The following is an 11,877-nucleotide window of genomic DNA, read 5'->3' on the forward strand; positions in this document are numbered from 1 at the left end:
TGTTTTTTTTTTTTTTTTTTTTAACTAAACTATAGTAATGGAAATTCACACCTTTCAGAGACACAAAGTGACAACTAGACATATAATAGTTGAGGATATTACTCAAAAGAATAGAGTACAGGGAATAAAAAACCTTGTGCTTGATAGCTACATTGTATCAGTTTTTTAAAAATTATGATCTCCACTGCAAAAGGAAACACAGGAGAGATTTCAACTAGCTGCGTGGGCAAGTAAAGGACCACACACAAATCACTCAGTAGAAGTCTTAAGTTATGGTGAAATCACGAGTTTATATATTGTGATCAGAAATTCAGAAACTACTCTGGCCCCTCTTTTATTTTCATAATTCTGTTACAATCAGACCAAAATAAATCAATACATTCCTGACAGGAATACTTGGCCTTAGAACAGCAATTGTGATCTACGCCAGGCTATGGAGCTCAAAGAAAAACTTTAATTATCTAAATAAAAAGGCCTTAGGCCAACTTCCTTGGGACAAAAACAAGAAAGTAAAAGGACAAAAAGGTAAAGTATCAAATTATTGAATACTTGAGTCCAGCGATCCCCATCAAAGCACAGTACAGACGTAGGAGTGCGCTGGCTTTCACAACATGCTCTTCTTTCAGCCCCGAGTACACAGACACAGTGAGCTCCATCTCCACATCAGCTTCTTCTGCAATGCGGGTGCTTCTGACTGTGGGAAGAATGCCCATCAGTTCCAAAAGAAGCTGCCTTCTCATTTGCCAGAGGACAGAACTGCTGGTCTCTCTTTTCCTCTGAAAGAAATATGAATCACAAAAGGAAAAAAGCATGGAGCATTTACTAAAGTGAAAGGAAGCTCAAACAGACCTCCTTATTTAAACACTTGAAACTGACCCATTCAGAAAGGTCACTGTAACTACAGAATCTCAATTCAAGTAAACTCCAAATCCATGGGTCTGTTTGAAGACTACTCTACTCACCCTGATTTGGACAGGAGAGAGAGGGAAGACTAAAACAGAGATCATTTGAATTATAGAATTTTCTTTTCTTCTCTTCCCTTTTTTTTTTTAGTGTTTTTTGTTGTTTGGTTTTGGTTTTTTGAGACAGGGTATCTCACTATTTAGTTCAGGCTGACCCTGAACTCACTATTGTAGCCTAGCTAGTCTTGAACTCACAGAGATCCTCCTGCTACAGCCTCCCAAGTGCTGGGATCACAGGAATGCATGACCATGCCCAAAAAACTATAGAATATTATTTAAATGATACTTTTAAATACATAATATAGGACTGAACATCTGGCCCAGTGGTAGAATGCTTGCAAAGCATGCATAAGCTATGGGTTCAGTCTACAGCAAAGAGAAAAAAATAAATAAATGAAAAGCAAATATATCATGTAGCATAGCAGGATATACTCAGACTGTGGAGAAAATGATCTTGAGTTTAAACCCTAGCTCTACTGTTGAATGATTAAGTACTTTTAAGTATATGAGGCAATTTTTCTGAACCCCAATTTCTTTTACTGACAAGGAAATGAATATTTTACTAATATTTATGTAGTAGAGCTATTATAATTAAGAGTTTATTATTAAAGCAGATTTATTTATACTGTATTTGGAAATGCTCTAAGAATAATAAACAAGTAACATTTGCCATTTAGAGTTTAGAACTGCTTTCATGTTATTATTTTTCTTTTTCCATTCACGCACCTACTTAGCAGATATTGAGTACCTGCTACTTATGAGGCACAATGTTAGGTCCTGCAGAGTAAGAGATGATTAAGATGTCATCTCTGCCTAAAGAACTGGGGGGTGGGGGAGCTGACAATTTTAAAATTAAAAAAAAAAAATCAAGAAGTTCTAGAAATGGATAGTGACAATGGTTGCACAACATTCTACATGTAGTTAATGTACTGAACTATACACTTCAGAACAACTAAATGGCACTAGATGTTTATGTACTTAAATATGCACACATATGTGTAAATTAAAATTATAAAGTATAACTTATTTTGGTGACCAAATGCAGCAGTTCTCATGAGTATGACCCAGGGCCCTGGTAATTTCCAAAATCTTTTCATGGAGACCAAAATGGCAAAACTATTTCCTTAACAATACTGACATTGCCTTTTTTGCCTCCCGTCTCACAAATCTACAGTGTATTTTTCCAAGAGCTTCTATTAGGCCAGACAATGACAAGATTTGAAAAAATGTAAAATATAAGTATTGTCATTAAATTTTTTGGTTTTGAAAAATATATTTTCCATTTAAAAGTGGGTTCATGCCTACCATCGTGGCACCTGTAATCCTGTAATCCCAGCACTCGGGAGGCTGAGTCAGGAGGATCACTGTGAGTTTGAGACAAGCCTGGGCTATATAGTAAGCTTCAAGTCAATCTCAACTACATACTGAGACTCTGTCTCAAAAACCCAAAAAATTAAAAAAATTAAAAAAAAAAATAAAAGTGGGTTCACATTTAATTGGGTAATTACACTTTTAATGAATTAAGTATTTCAAAAATTTCAGTTGCATTTTCAATGAGAAACATCAAAAGATAAAAAGCCACTCAAACAAGTGTTCTTTCATATCCTCAATGAGTTTTCGAAATGTAAGGATGTCCCTGAAACTAAATTTGAGAACCACTGATCTAATGATCTAAAGAGTTTTTTCTTCTTTTAGTATTAACCAAAATATCTGATCCACAGACAATACAGATATTTAACACTCACCTGTTGTCCATTTCGGATAAAAGTTCCAAACCAAGTCCGGACTTTTGCATTTGTTCCAAGAAGCAAACCACTAACAAAACAAACCAAGTCACTCACTCCATCTTCACAAGCTTCACTTTTAGTATGATCCAATGTCAAAGCCACTCCAAGGCCTGGCAAGTGGCATTCTTCCACCTAACACAACAAAGCAAGCAAGCAAATTAAACTCAATCTCACAGAGTTCGAATGTTTTAAAATCTAAAGCACACCAGTCACCCCAGCCTCAGGAGGCTGAGGCAGAAGGATCACCATGAGTTTAAGACCAGCCTGAACTACATAGTGAGACCCTGTCTCAAAAAAAAAAAAAAAAGGTAACTCACCCAATAAACATAATTAAAATTCCCAAACTCTGCAAGATTCTAAAACCATCTTTAGAAAAATACTTTGTCCTAATACAGTACAAAGGGCTTTGTCCCATAAAAACAAGATCTCTTACCACCATGCCTCGGACCTTGAGGGCCTGAGAAGGATTCATTTTACATAAGAAGCGCAAAGCATCTGTCCTGCGCCTTCCTCCAAGACTTTCTTCATCCTGTCGTTCTCCATTTTTAATCAGGCCTCTACAAACTAAATATTTAAGAGGGTCTATTACTTCAAGCTTTCTAAGTAAGATGTTATGAACTAGGCATGGTGGTACATGCCTGTAACCTCAGTACTCGGGAGGCTGAGGCAAGAGGATTGGCACAAGTTCAAGGTCAGCCTGCCTACAAGAAATCTCCCTCAAAAGGCTGTGTTAAAGCATTTGCCTTGTATATGTAAGGCCTTGGGTTCAACCCCCACAACCAAAAAGAACAAGAAATTTATCTTAGATTAAAATAAAAAGATAATTCAATCCCGGGACCTAAATAAATAAATAAACAAATAAATAAATAAATAAATAAATAAATAAATAAAAAGATAAGAAAATACTCATGCTATCCAACGACAAATTGTAAGAAAGATTACATGGCTGTATTAACATGAAATAGAGTAGACTTGAAAAATGAGAAAATTACCAGGAATAAAGAAGGTCATTTCATAAAGAAGGGGAAAAAGGGCTCAATTTATCAAAAAGATGTATCAAACCTAAATGTCCATGGACTCCATGAGAAAAGTTGAAAACACATGAAGCAAAAACTGACAGCACTAAAAATAGAAACAAGCAAATCCACAATTATGTTTGGAGACAAGACACCTCTTTCAGTAGTTGAAAAAAACAAGCAATGAGAAAAGCAGCAAAAAGACAGCTTAGAAAGTCATTTTATGATGAATATAACTGTACTGTATACCTAAAAAGTACCAATAAACAATGAAAAAAGTCATTTTATGTCATATGATAGTAAATAAATCTTTAGATGTCTAAGGCAAATACTATCAATGTGCTCATTTCACAGATGAGAAGTTAATTATGTGTCTTAATGGATTATCACACAATGAGTGACAAAGTCAGAAACTATACTCCAGATTCAGAGCTTTTTTCACCTGGATCTCAATTCAGAAAATATCTTGCTTAATAATAATTGCTTTTATTTTTGTATCATTTAACAGCCATATTCAGTCATTAGTAGTTTAAAATAAAGGTGAAAATTCTTCATTAATTTGTCAATTTCTACCTGCTACTATGCTGCAAACTGACAGCAATAAGGCTAAAAAACAAAGGCCTAATTGCTGGTGTTCCATATCGTGTATCTCTCATATTGCTCTTTGGCTAGTTTATGCACGAATGTCTTCTCCTCTTTGTTTCCTGAGCATAGAGATTACATCTTATAGTTTGTTGGTATTTTTCTGCTATTGTATTATAGCTCTGGGGGCCGTGGCAAGAAAAAAATAAATGTTTTTTATATATTATAAACATATAATTTGTTTGTTATAAATTTACAAGGTTAATACAATTTGGAAATATCTAAGTCCAGTATTTCTAAAATGAGAACCCACTAATAAACTTTTAAAAGATAAGCTTTGAAATAAAACCCTGTTTCTTCTTACTCAAAACAAAAATCAAAAAAACGACCTAACCATTGCACAGTGACAGGCACCCAACCACTATGTTGCCAACCTGGGCAACATAGTGAGGCCTCAACTCAACAAGAAAAGGGGTGGAGGGAGGCTAATGGTACAACCCTATAATCCCAGCACGCTGGGTGGCAGAGGCAGAAGGAATACAAGCTTAAGCCCAGACTGTGCAATTTAGCAAGACTCTCTCAAAAAAAAATAATAATAATAAAGGGCTAACGATATAGCTCAGTGAGAAAGGTTCAATCCCTAGTACCACACACAAAAAAAGGATACTGGGGCTGGGGATTTGGCTCAGTAGTGCTGCCACTTGCCTCACAAGTGCAAGGTCGAGTTTTATCCTTTGTACCAAATAATAATAATAATAATTAATAATATATAAAAAAGATCCTGTACATTGTGTACAAGCTCCACCAAATGTCCTCAATATCCCATTTTTAAATTTTATTTACCTTAAAAAAGTATATTTACCTTCATTAAAACTATCAGGAACGTTAGCCACCAAGAGACACAAGAACCAGGCACCATTTCTAACATGAAGCAAGGCTTCAGCTACATCAACTATAGGAAGCAAGGAAGGGAGCTCTACAAGAAAACAAAGACAATGTTACCATTAAAGAGTGCCATTTCATTGTGTTATATACTAAACATCTTGATTTCAAAGACGTCATCAAAATGCAATGAAAGTATTTTCATAGTCTAGAGCTGTTCCATGTGTGGTGTGGCACATGCCTGTGATCCTAGCATTCAAGAGGCTGACACAGGAGGATCCCAAATTTAAAGACAGCATGGGCCACAGTGAATTCAAGACCAGCATGGACTTCATAGTGAGACTCTATGCCTCAAACCAAAGAGCTGACTTGTTCAGTAAAATACCCGATAGCCACATACAGACATTTAAATTTAAATAGTTCAATTGCTTAGTCATATTAGCTGCATTTCAAGTAATCCACAGAACATGTGAACTGGATAGGACAACACAGAACACAAAGTTTTATTGGACAGTACTGGTCTAAGATTTCACAAAAATCTTTTCATTTTTGTATTTTCACGTTTATCTCTAACATATATACCTATTATAAAGAACCCGCAAAATACAAAATAGTATAAAGAAAAAAAGCTTTTTAAATTAGCTCCAAACCCCTTACTTAAAGTCAGTAATATTTTGTTTTGTTTTTTGAGGCAAAGTCTCACTAAGTTGTTCAGGCAGACCTTGCACTCACTACTAGCACAGGCCGGTGTTGAATTCAGTGATCCTCCTGCCGCAGTCTCCAAAGGGTTGGGATTACAGTCATGCGCCACCACACCCGCCTTTTTTTTTAAAACAAGATCTCACCATGGTGCCCAGGCTAGCCCTGAACTTCAGATATTCTCACCTTAGCCTTCCAAATAGCTGAGACCACAGGCATGTGCCACCACATCCAGATGCTTTTTTCAGTTAACATACTGTGAGCACTTTCCAAAATAATTAGCAAGCATTAAAATCATTAAATCAAATATACTATTTTAATATGGACATAATATGCAATATTATACAACTAATATACTTCACTTAGCTCATTGTTCTACTATTAGTCATTATTTAACTTAAACTTGTGAGCATAATTCTATTTGATGATCTCTAATAACAATCCAGGCTAAGAAGTTACACACTATCATTTAGCAGCAAACTATGTCTGAATTGTATCTTAGCACTCAGTACAGTACCTGCTTGTAAAATACAAAGTACATCTGCAGCTTCCTCCAAGTAAACCGGACTCTCAAAGAGCTCAGAAGACTTGAAAAAAAATTCTCCATTGGATTCAGAAACCTTATAATTAAAAAAAATAAAAAAACAAAAAAACTATTAATTTTGGGAAATAAATTAAATCTCTTACAATTTTTGTAGTATTTGTTGTAGTTTGTTGCTCACACAAGCCATGTTTCATTTTTTTGGTTTTTTTGTTTTTCCCAGTACTAGGGATCAAACCCAGGGCCTCCACCACTGAGCTCTACCACTGTGCTCTATCCCTATCCCTTTACTTTATATTTTGAGACAGGGTCTCACTAAATTGCTGAGGTTGACCTTGAACTTGCAAATCTTTCTGCCTCAGGCTGCAGAGCAGCTGAGCTTCTAGGAACTAACCATCATTCCCTGCTCATGTCTCTTAATATATCATTAATATGCGGCAGCAGAATGGACAGTATTAGATCACTTTCGATCAATTTTTTGGGGGGGTTTTTTGTTTGTTTTTTTGAGGCAGGGTCTCACTGTGTAGTTGAGACTGACCTGGAACTCACTTTGTAGCCCAGGGTGGTCTCAAACTCATAGCGATCCTCCTGCCTCAGCCTCCCAAGTGCTGGGATTAAAGGCGTGATCTGCCACACCTGGCTACTTTTGATAAATTTAACCACAATTACTATTCAGATCTGGCAGCATTAGTCTCAAGAATTGATCGCTAACTACATATTTTAAGACATTAGAAATTAAAGGATAAGGCAAACCAAAGAACTGATCTAAGAATGTTATCTACATAACCAGTTGTTTTCAAAAGCCAAAAACTCTAAGCTTAATGCTGTATAATAAATATAAATTCACATTCAACTCTAAATGAACTGTGAGGAAAAAATAAGGAATTAAAATTTGGATCAACAAATTTACCAAGTTATCGGTAATTTTCCTTAAGTAGTGTCCCCAGCCCACCCCTGTGCTGGGGACTGAACTTAGGACCTTGCGCTTGTGAGGGAGGTGCAGCGCCACTAAGCTAAATCCCCAGTTCTTCCTTCAGTAATTTTATCACCATACTTCCTGTATGATGAAGAATGCTAAACAGAAAATTTAGAAAGAGGAGAAAGTTCACACATTTTAGAATAACTATCAAGTGATGTATTAAGAAAATGATGTAGGAAAATTTTGGTTGAGGGCCAGGGATTTAGTTCAGTGGTGCTATACCTTCCTTGCAAGTGCATGGTCCTGAGTTCAATCCCCAGCACAGATATGGGCTGGGGGGAGATTCTGGTTGAAATTAAACAGTATTAGTATAGTGGAAAAGAACAGAAGAAAATTATTTGTGACAGAAAAAATTTTACAAAGATTTGTAACATATCTTTAAAACTTTATCTAAAACTAGCTGAAACTTCCTACCAGCATATTTTTTAGGAAGAGAATTTAGGGTGTTTTCTCCCCACAATTTATACAACCAAACTTTACTGACTATAATAAGTTCATAATTGACTCCAAATTTCTAACAGTGAGTAACTTTTGCCTCTGAAATGCTGGGTCTAATTTCACATAAGTCACCTAATTATGAAGATCCAATTTAGTTCTTTGTATGACATATCCTGCACATTAGAAATTTTAAATTCAGAGTTTTAATTAATCATAATTACCCAAAGCTCCATGACTTAAAATAATCTATATTTTTACTGAGAAGAAAATGGCCTTAATTAGGAGCAATTAAGTCATGTATTAAATGAGGCCAGTCAGTGATCCTACATCCAATTCAGATCTGATATTCCTTACTCATTGTCACATATGAGGAGTTTCATGTTCAAACAGTGTCTAAATGAATCCACACACTTTTCAATGATGCCACACTACATTCTATAGGGGACTTGTCAATTTATACAAGTCTTGACATAAATTAAAATGTCAAGAAGCCATTGTATGGATTCCATACAGGGAGAAAAATCCGTATGACAGAAGATGAAGACGCATACATAAAAGAAAATAGTAATTAGAGAACGTAATCCTCCTATATGGCATGTTTTTCTGTTTTCTTTGTTGGTGGTGGTGGCGGTGATGGTTTGGGTTTGTTCTGTTTTGTTTTTCAGCACTAGGGATCAAACGCAGGAACACTCTGTCTCAGAGTTATAACCCAACACTTTTTATTTTGTTATTTTGAGATGGGATTTCACTAAACTGCCCAGACTGGCCTCAAACTTGCAATCCTGTTTCAGCCTCTGGAGTAGCTGGGATTATAGACTAATGTATACTTTTAATATCCTTTTAATCTTTGAAAGGAAAATATACATCAAATAGAAATACCAGTAGAAGATGTAACCTGCCTGACTTCTTCCCTGTAGCCTACCTTTCTATGTAGAGATATCAAAGCATACATACTTCTTTTGCAAATAGGTAAGCATCAAAGAGATGTGGGGAGGTGGGAAGATAGGGAGGGGAAGGGTATGTAAAAAGAATTGAGATGTGTTATGTACGTGTACCAACTCTCCACAATGACAGTAATCATTCCGTCCTGCAAACATGAACTAATAAAAATTAAAATTTGAAAGAAAAAAATCATGAATACTTTTGAGCTATGGCTAAAAAATAAAATAAAAGAGCACCTTGTTCATAATTGCTAATAGTTCACTAAGCACAAGACGCAATCGACGAGGTGAATCACTGTGTTCAAATTCTAATGTTAGTCCATGCTGAAGCTGCGACACCAGGATGCTTTCTCCGCTGCCCCCTCCAAGTTTATGCCTAATGAAGTATAAACACATAAAACAACAGTTATGAGAACAGTGATGTGGAAATAATTACATTTTAAAAGTCTTCTGTTACTTTCAAAACGCTGTTTAGTGTGCCTATTTCAGGAATTCACAAAGTACGTAAGGACTCCACCAGATCTGGCAGTTAACATCCACTGCCATTAAACAAAAGGGCCTTCTGGATTCACAAAGGGTAAGAGAGCATATAATACCAAGTGAGTCCAGTAAACCCTTCTAATCCAGGGGAAGTTATCCTATCCACTTCCCACAGACAGTCACTGACCTAATAAGTTCTTCCTAAGCACAACAGTATGTGGCCAAACTTTTCTGCAGGTATTTTGTAATACAGAATTCAAAAGACCCTAGAATTTTAACTATAAATAGGAAAGACCTAAGTAAAATGACCTCCAAAGTTTAGATTCTCATTCTCTGAAGGAACTCTGAAAGTCTGAAAAACATCTGATTCTCCACTCCTTTGAAAATCCAAGTAAGTTCCAACCTGTGCATTACATAACAGAACTCACCTGAGCTGCTGCTCTTTGCTGGCATCTTGTTCTAAAGCATGAAAGTCCACAGACAACAATGCAACAATAGAGTTGACAGCTTCCACTCCAGAAAGAAGACGAAGGATAAGTTTTTTATCCTGAGCCCAGCTTTGGCTCTGATCAGCCGGAGCACAAAGTGCCATCCGCACCAAACAGGGCAGAAGAAGTCTCAGTTCTGGATCACTTAAAGACGCCAGGCGAACAACATCCACTTTCTGCATTGCTTCAAAAGCAAAAGGGCTAACAAACTGAAGGCTTGTACACTCAGTCATTCTCACTGTTGATCCTGATGATTAAAAAACAAAAAGTATGGTTATAATTTCCACGTGTATGAACACCCTTCTTTTTCAAAAAAATCTGAAAAACGTGGTGAATCTTTAATAGGCCCTTATGTTGGCAATGTTTCCTGCACAATTAAAGACCAGGTTTCTTTGTCTTCCTATGTTTCTACTGCCATCTGGAAAATGAGAGAAATAAAATTTATTAATGTACATTCCAGCCTTAGTAATCTTCTGCTCTAATACGCTTATTTTACAAAAACATGTATATGAAGTACAGAAAATTCAGTAACAGACTCAAAGTAACAGTATTGGTTAGTGGCAAAACCCAAGGCTAAACCCACATGAAATAGATCCCAGGGCAAGAGCCATGCGTGGTGGTGCACACCTGTAATTCCAGCACCCAGAGGCCGAGGAAGGAGGATTGCCTCAAGTTGGAGGCCAGTCTGGGCTACACAGAAAGTTCAAGGGCAGGCTGAACTACACAGCCAGATCCTGACTAGAAATAAGTAAATAAATAAATATTTTTAAAATCCCAATCCAAGACTTTCTTTACTGTACCGGGTATAGAGTTCCTCGAAAGGAAATGCTCATACATGAATGGCCACAATCATACTTCCTTAGTTTCACAAGCCTCCCCAACACACTTTTGGACTTCTTTCCCATCCTCCGTGAGTCGATGAAAACACTTTCATGGCCAAAAGTAACGTCAGATTCCAGCCTCTAAAGACAACAAGTTTTATTTTCCCTGTTACTGGGAGGGGGGAGTAGTAGAAGAGTAAGTGCAATTAGCTATGTGAGAGACAAAGATGAATCCCATTTAGGCACTTCTCTGTCTTCAAGAGAAATCAAAGGCACAAACGAAACAAAACACCACGGGAATAGGAGGCTCGAAGCTACCTATAGGTAGCCAAAGCCATCTCCTCTTAAAGACCGACCGACTAGAAGAAACGTGGGGCAGAGTCACGGACAGAAGCGGTGCTTTGCTTTCAAGCTGGATCTGGTCGTTTAACAGGCTGATGGAGCAGAAGCGCCCAGACCTGTCGCTCCTAGGTTTTGCCTCAGTCCTAAGGAGAACCAAGTCCCTCCAGCTGGGCAAAGCTTGGCTGGCTGCCGACAAAGCGGGGAACCCGCTGAGGCCTGAGAAGCCGGCGCTTCATACCTTACGCTCTACCCTGCAGCCTCACGGGACCCCACTGGGATTCCGCGTCTTAGAGATGGGAAGAGGCAGAAATCGGGAACGCGGTCCGAAGTTGGGCCTAGGCGATCATCCGGATCCCCAAACCCTGGCTGTGCCCCAAATCGGTTCGGGCACCGAGAACACAGACGCTGAGACCAACCAGGTCGTCGATAAAATGGGGGCAGGATGGGGAGACAACCCACAAAGGCAGAACTGAATCTGGAGAGAAGAAAAAAGCGGAGGAGACTTTTTCAACCTGACCCTAGAACCTTCATTCATCCCCAGAATCTGTCTCCCGTCGGCCACCGTACTGGACTGAAAGCAAGAGTGGCTGTAAGAGGAAACCCGGAGACGTCGGCGACCCTGCAGCGGTGCGCGTGCGCGGGCCCGCCCTGTCCTCCACGCTATTCGCGGGGCCTGACTTCACCTCCTAAAATTTGAGTTGCTGGCTGCAGTCCTTTTTCCGGAACCTACCAGCTGTGTCCTCTGAGATTAGTCACTGGCATCTCAGAGTTCAAGTTTCATCATTACAGGATTAGCGTGGCATTAAATAATATTCATGTATGTTTTTTTAAAAAATTGATCTAATGTTCTTTGACCGGAACGCACGAACGGACCCGCTACCCGTTCTTAATCTCTCCGCGCTCACAGCACCAAAGTTCT

At 37.9% G+C, this 11,877-nt stretch overlaps 1 protein-coding gene across 6 annotated transcripts in view; it reads right to left on the reverse strand.

The window, feature by feature from the left end:
- The window catches only part of Ints2 (integrator complex subunit 2), a 47,918-nt gene extending 36,329 nt beyond the window's left edge, over positions 1-11,589 (reverse strand). The window contains exons 1-8 of one of the 6 annotated variants that reach the window (XM_033762928.1): positions 11,197-11,589; positions 9,736-10,213; positions 9,065-9,203; positions 6,446-6,548; positions 5,210-5,323; positions 3,183-3,313; positions 2,708-2,881; positions 550-776 (exon numbers count right to left, since the gene is read on the reverse strand). In XM_033762928.1, coding sequence (XP_033618819.1) covers positions 550-776; positions 2,708-2,881; positions 3,183-3,313; positions 5,210-5,323; positions 6,446-6,548; positions 9,065-9,203; positions 9,736-10,028 — 1,181 coding nt within the window. In that variant the 5' untranslated portion in view covers positions 10,029-10,213; positions 11,197-11,589. The remainder of the gene's footprint in view (positions 1-549; positions 777-2,707; positions 2,882-3,182; positions 3,314-5,209; positions 5,324-6,445; positions 6,549-9,064; positions 9,204-9,735; positions 10,214-11,196) is intronic. The other 5 variants (XM_033762927.1, XM_033762926.1, XM_010626736.3 and 2 more) reach the window with 5 other exon arrangements.
- Between the last annotated feature and the right edge of the window lie 288 nt (positions 11,590-11,877).

Source organism: Fukomys damarensis, unplaced genomic scaffold (genome assembly GCF_012274545.1).
Source record: "Fukomys damarensis isolate Sample0158 unplaced genomic scaffold, DMR_v1.0_HiC HiC_scaffold_13, whole genome shotgun sequence".
NCBI classification, from domain to species: Eukaryota; Metazoa; Chordata; class Mammalia; order Rodentia; family Bathyergidae; genus Fukomys; species Fukomys damarensis.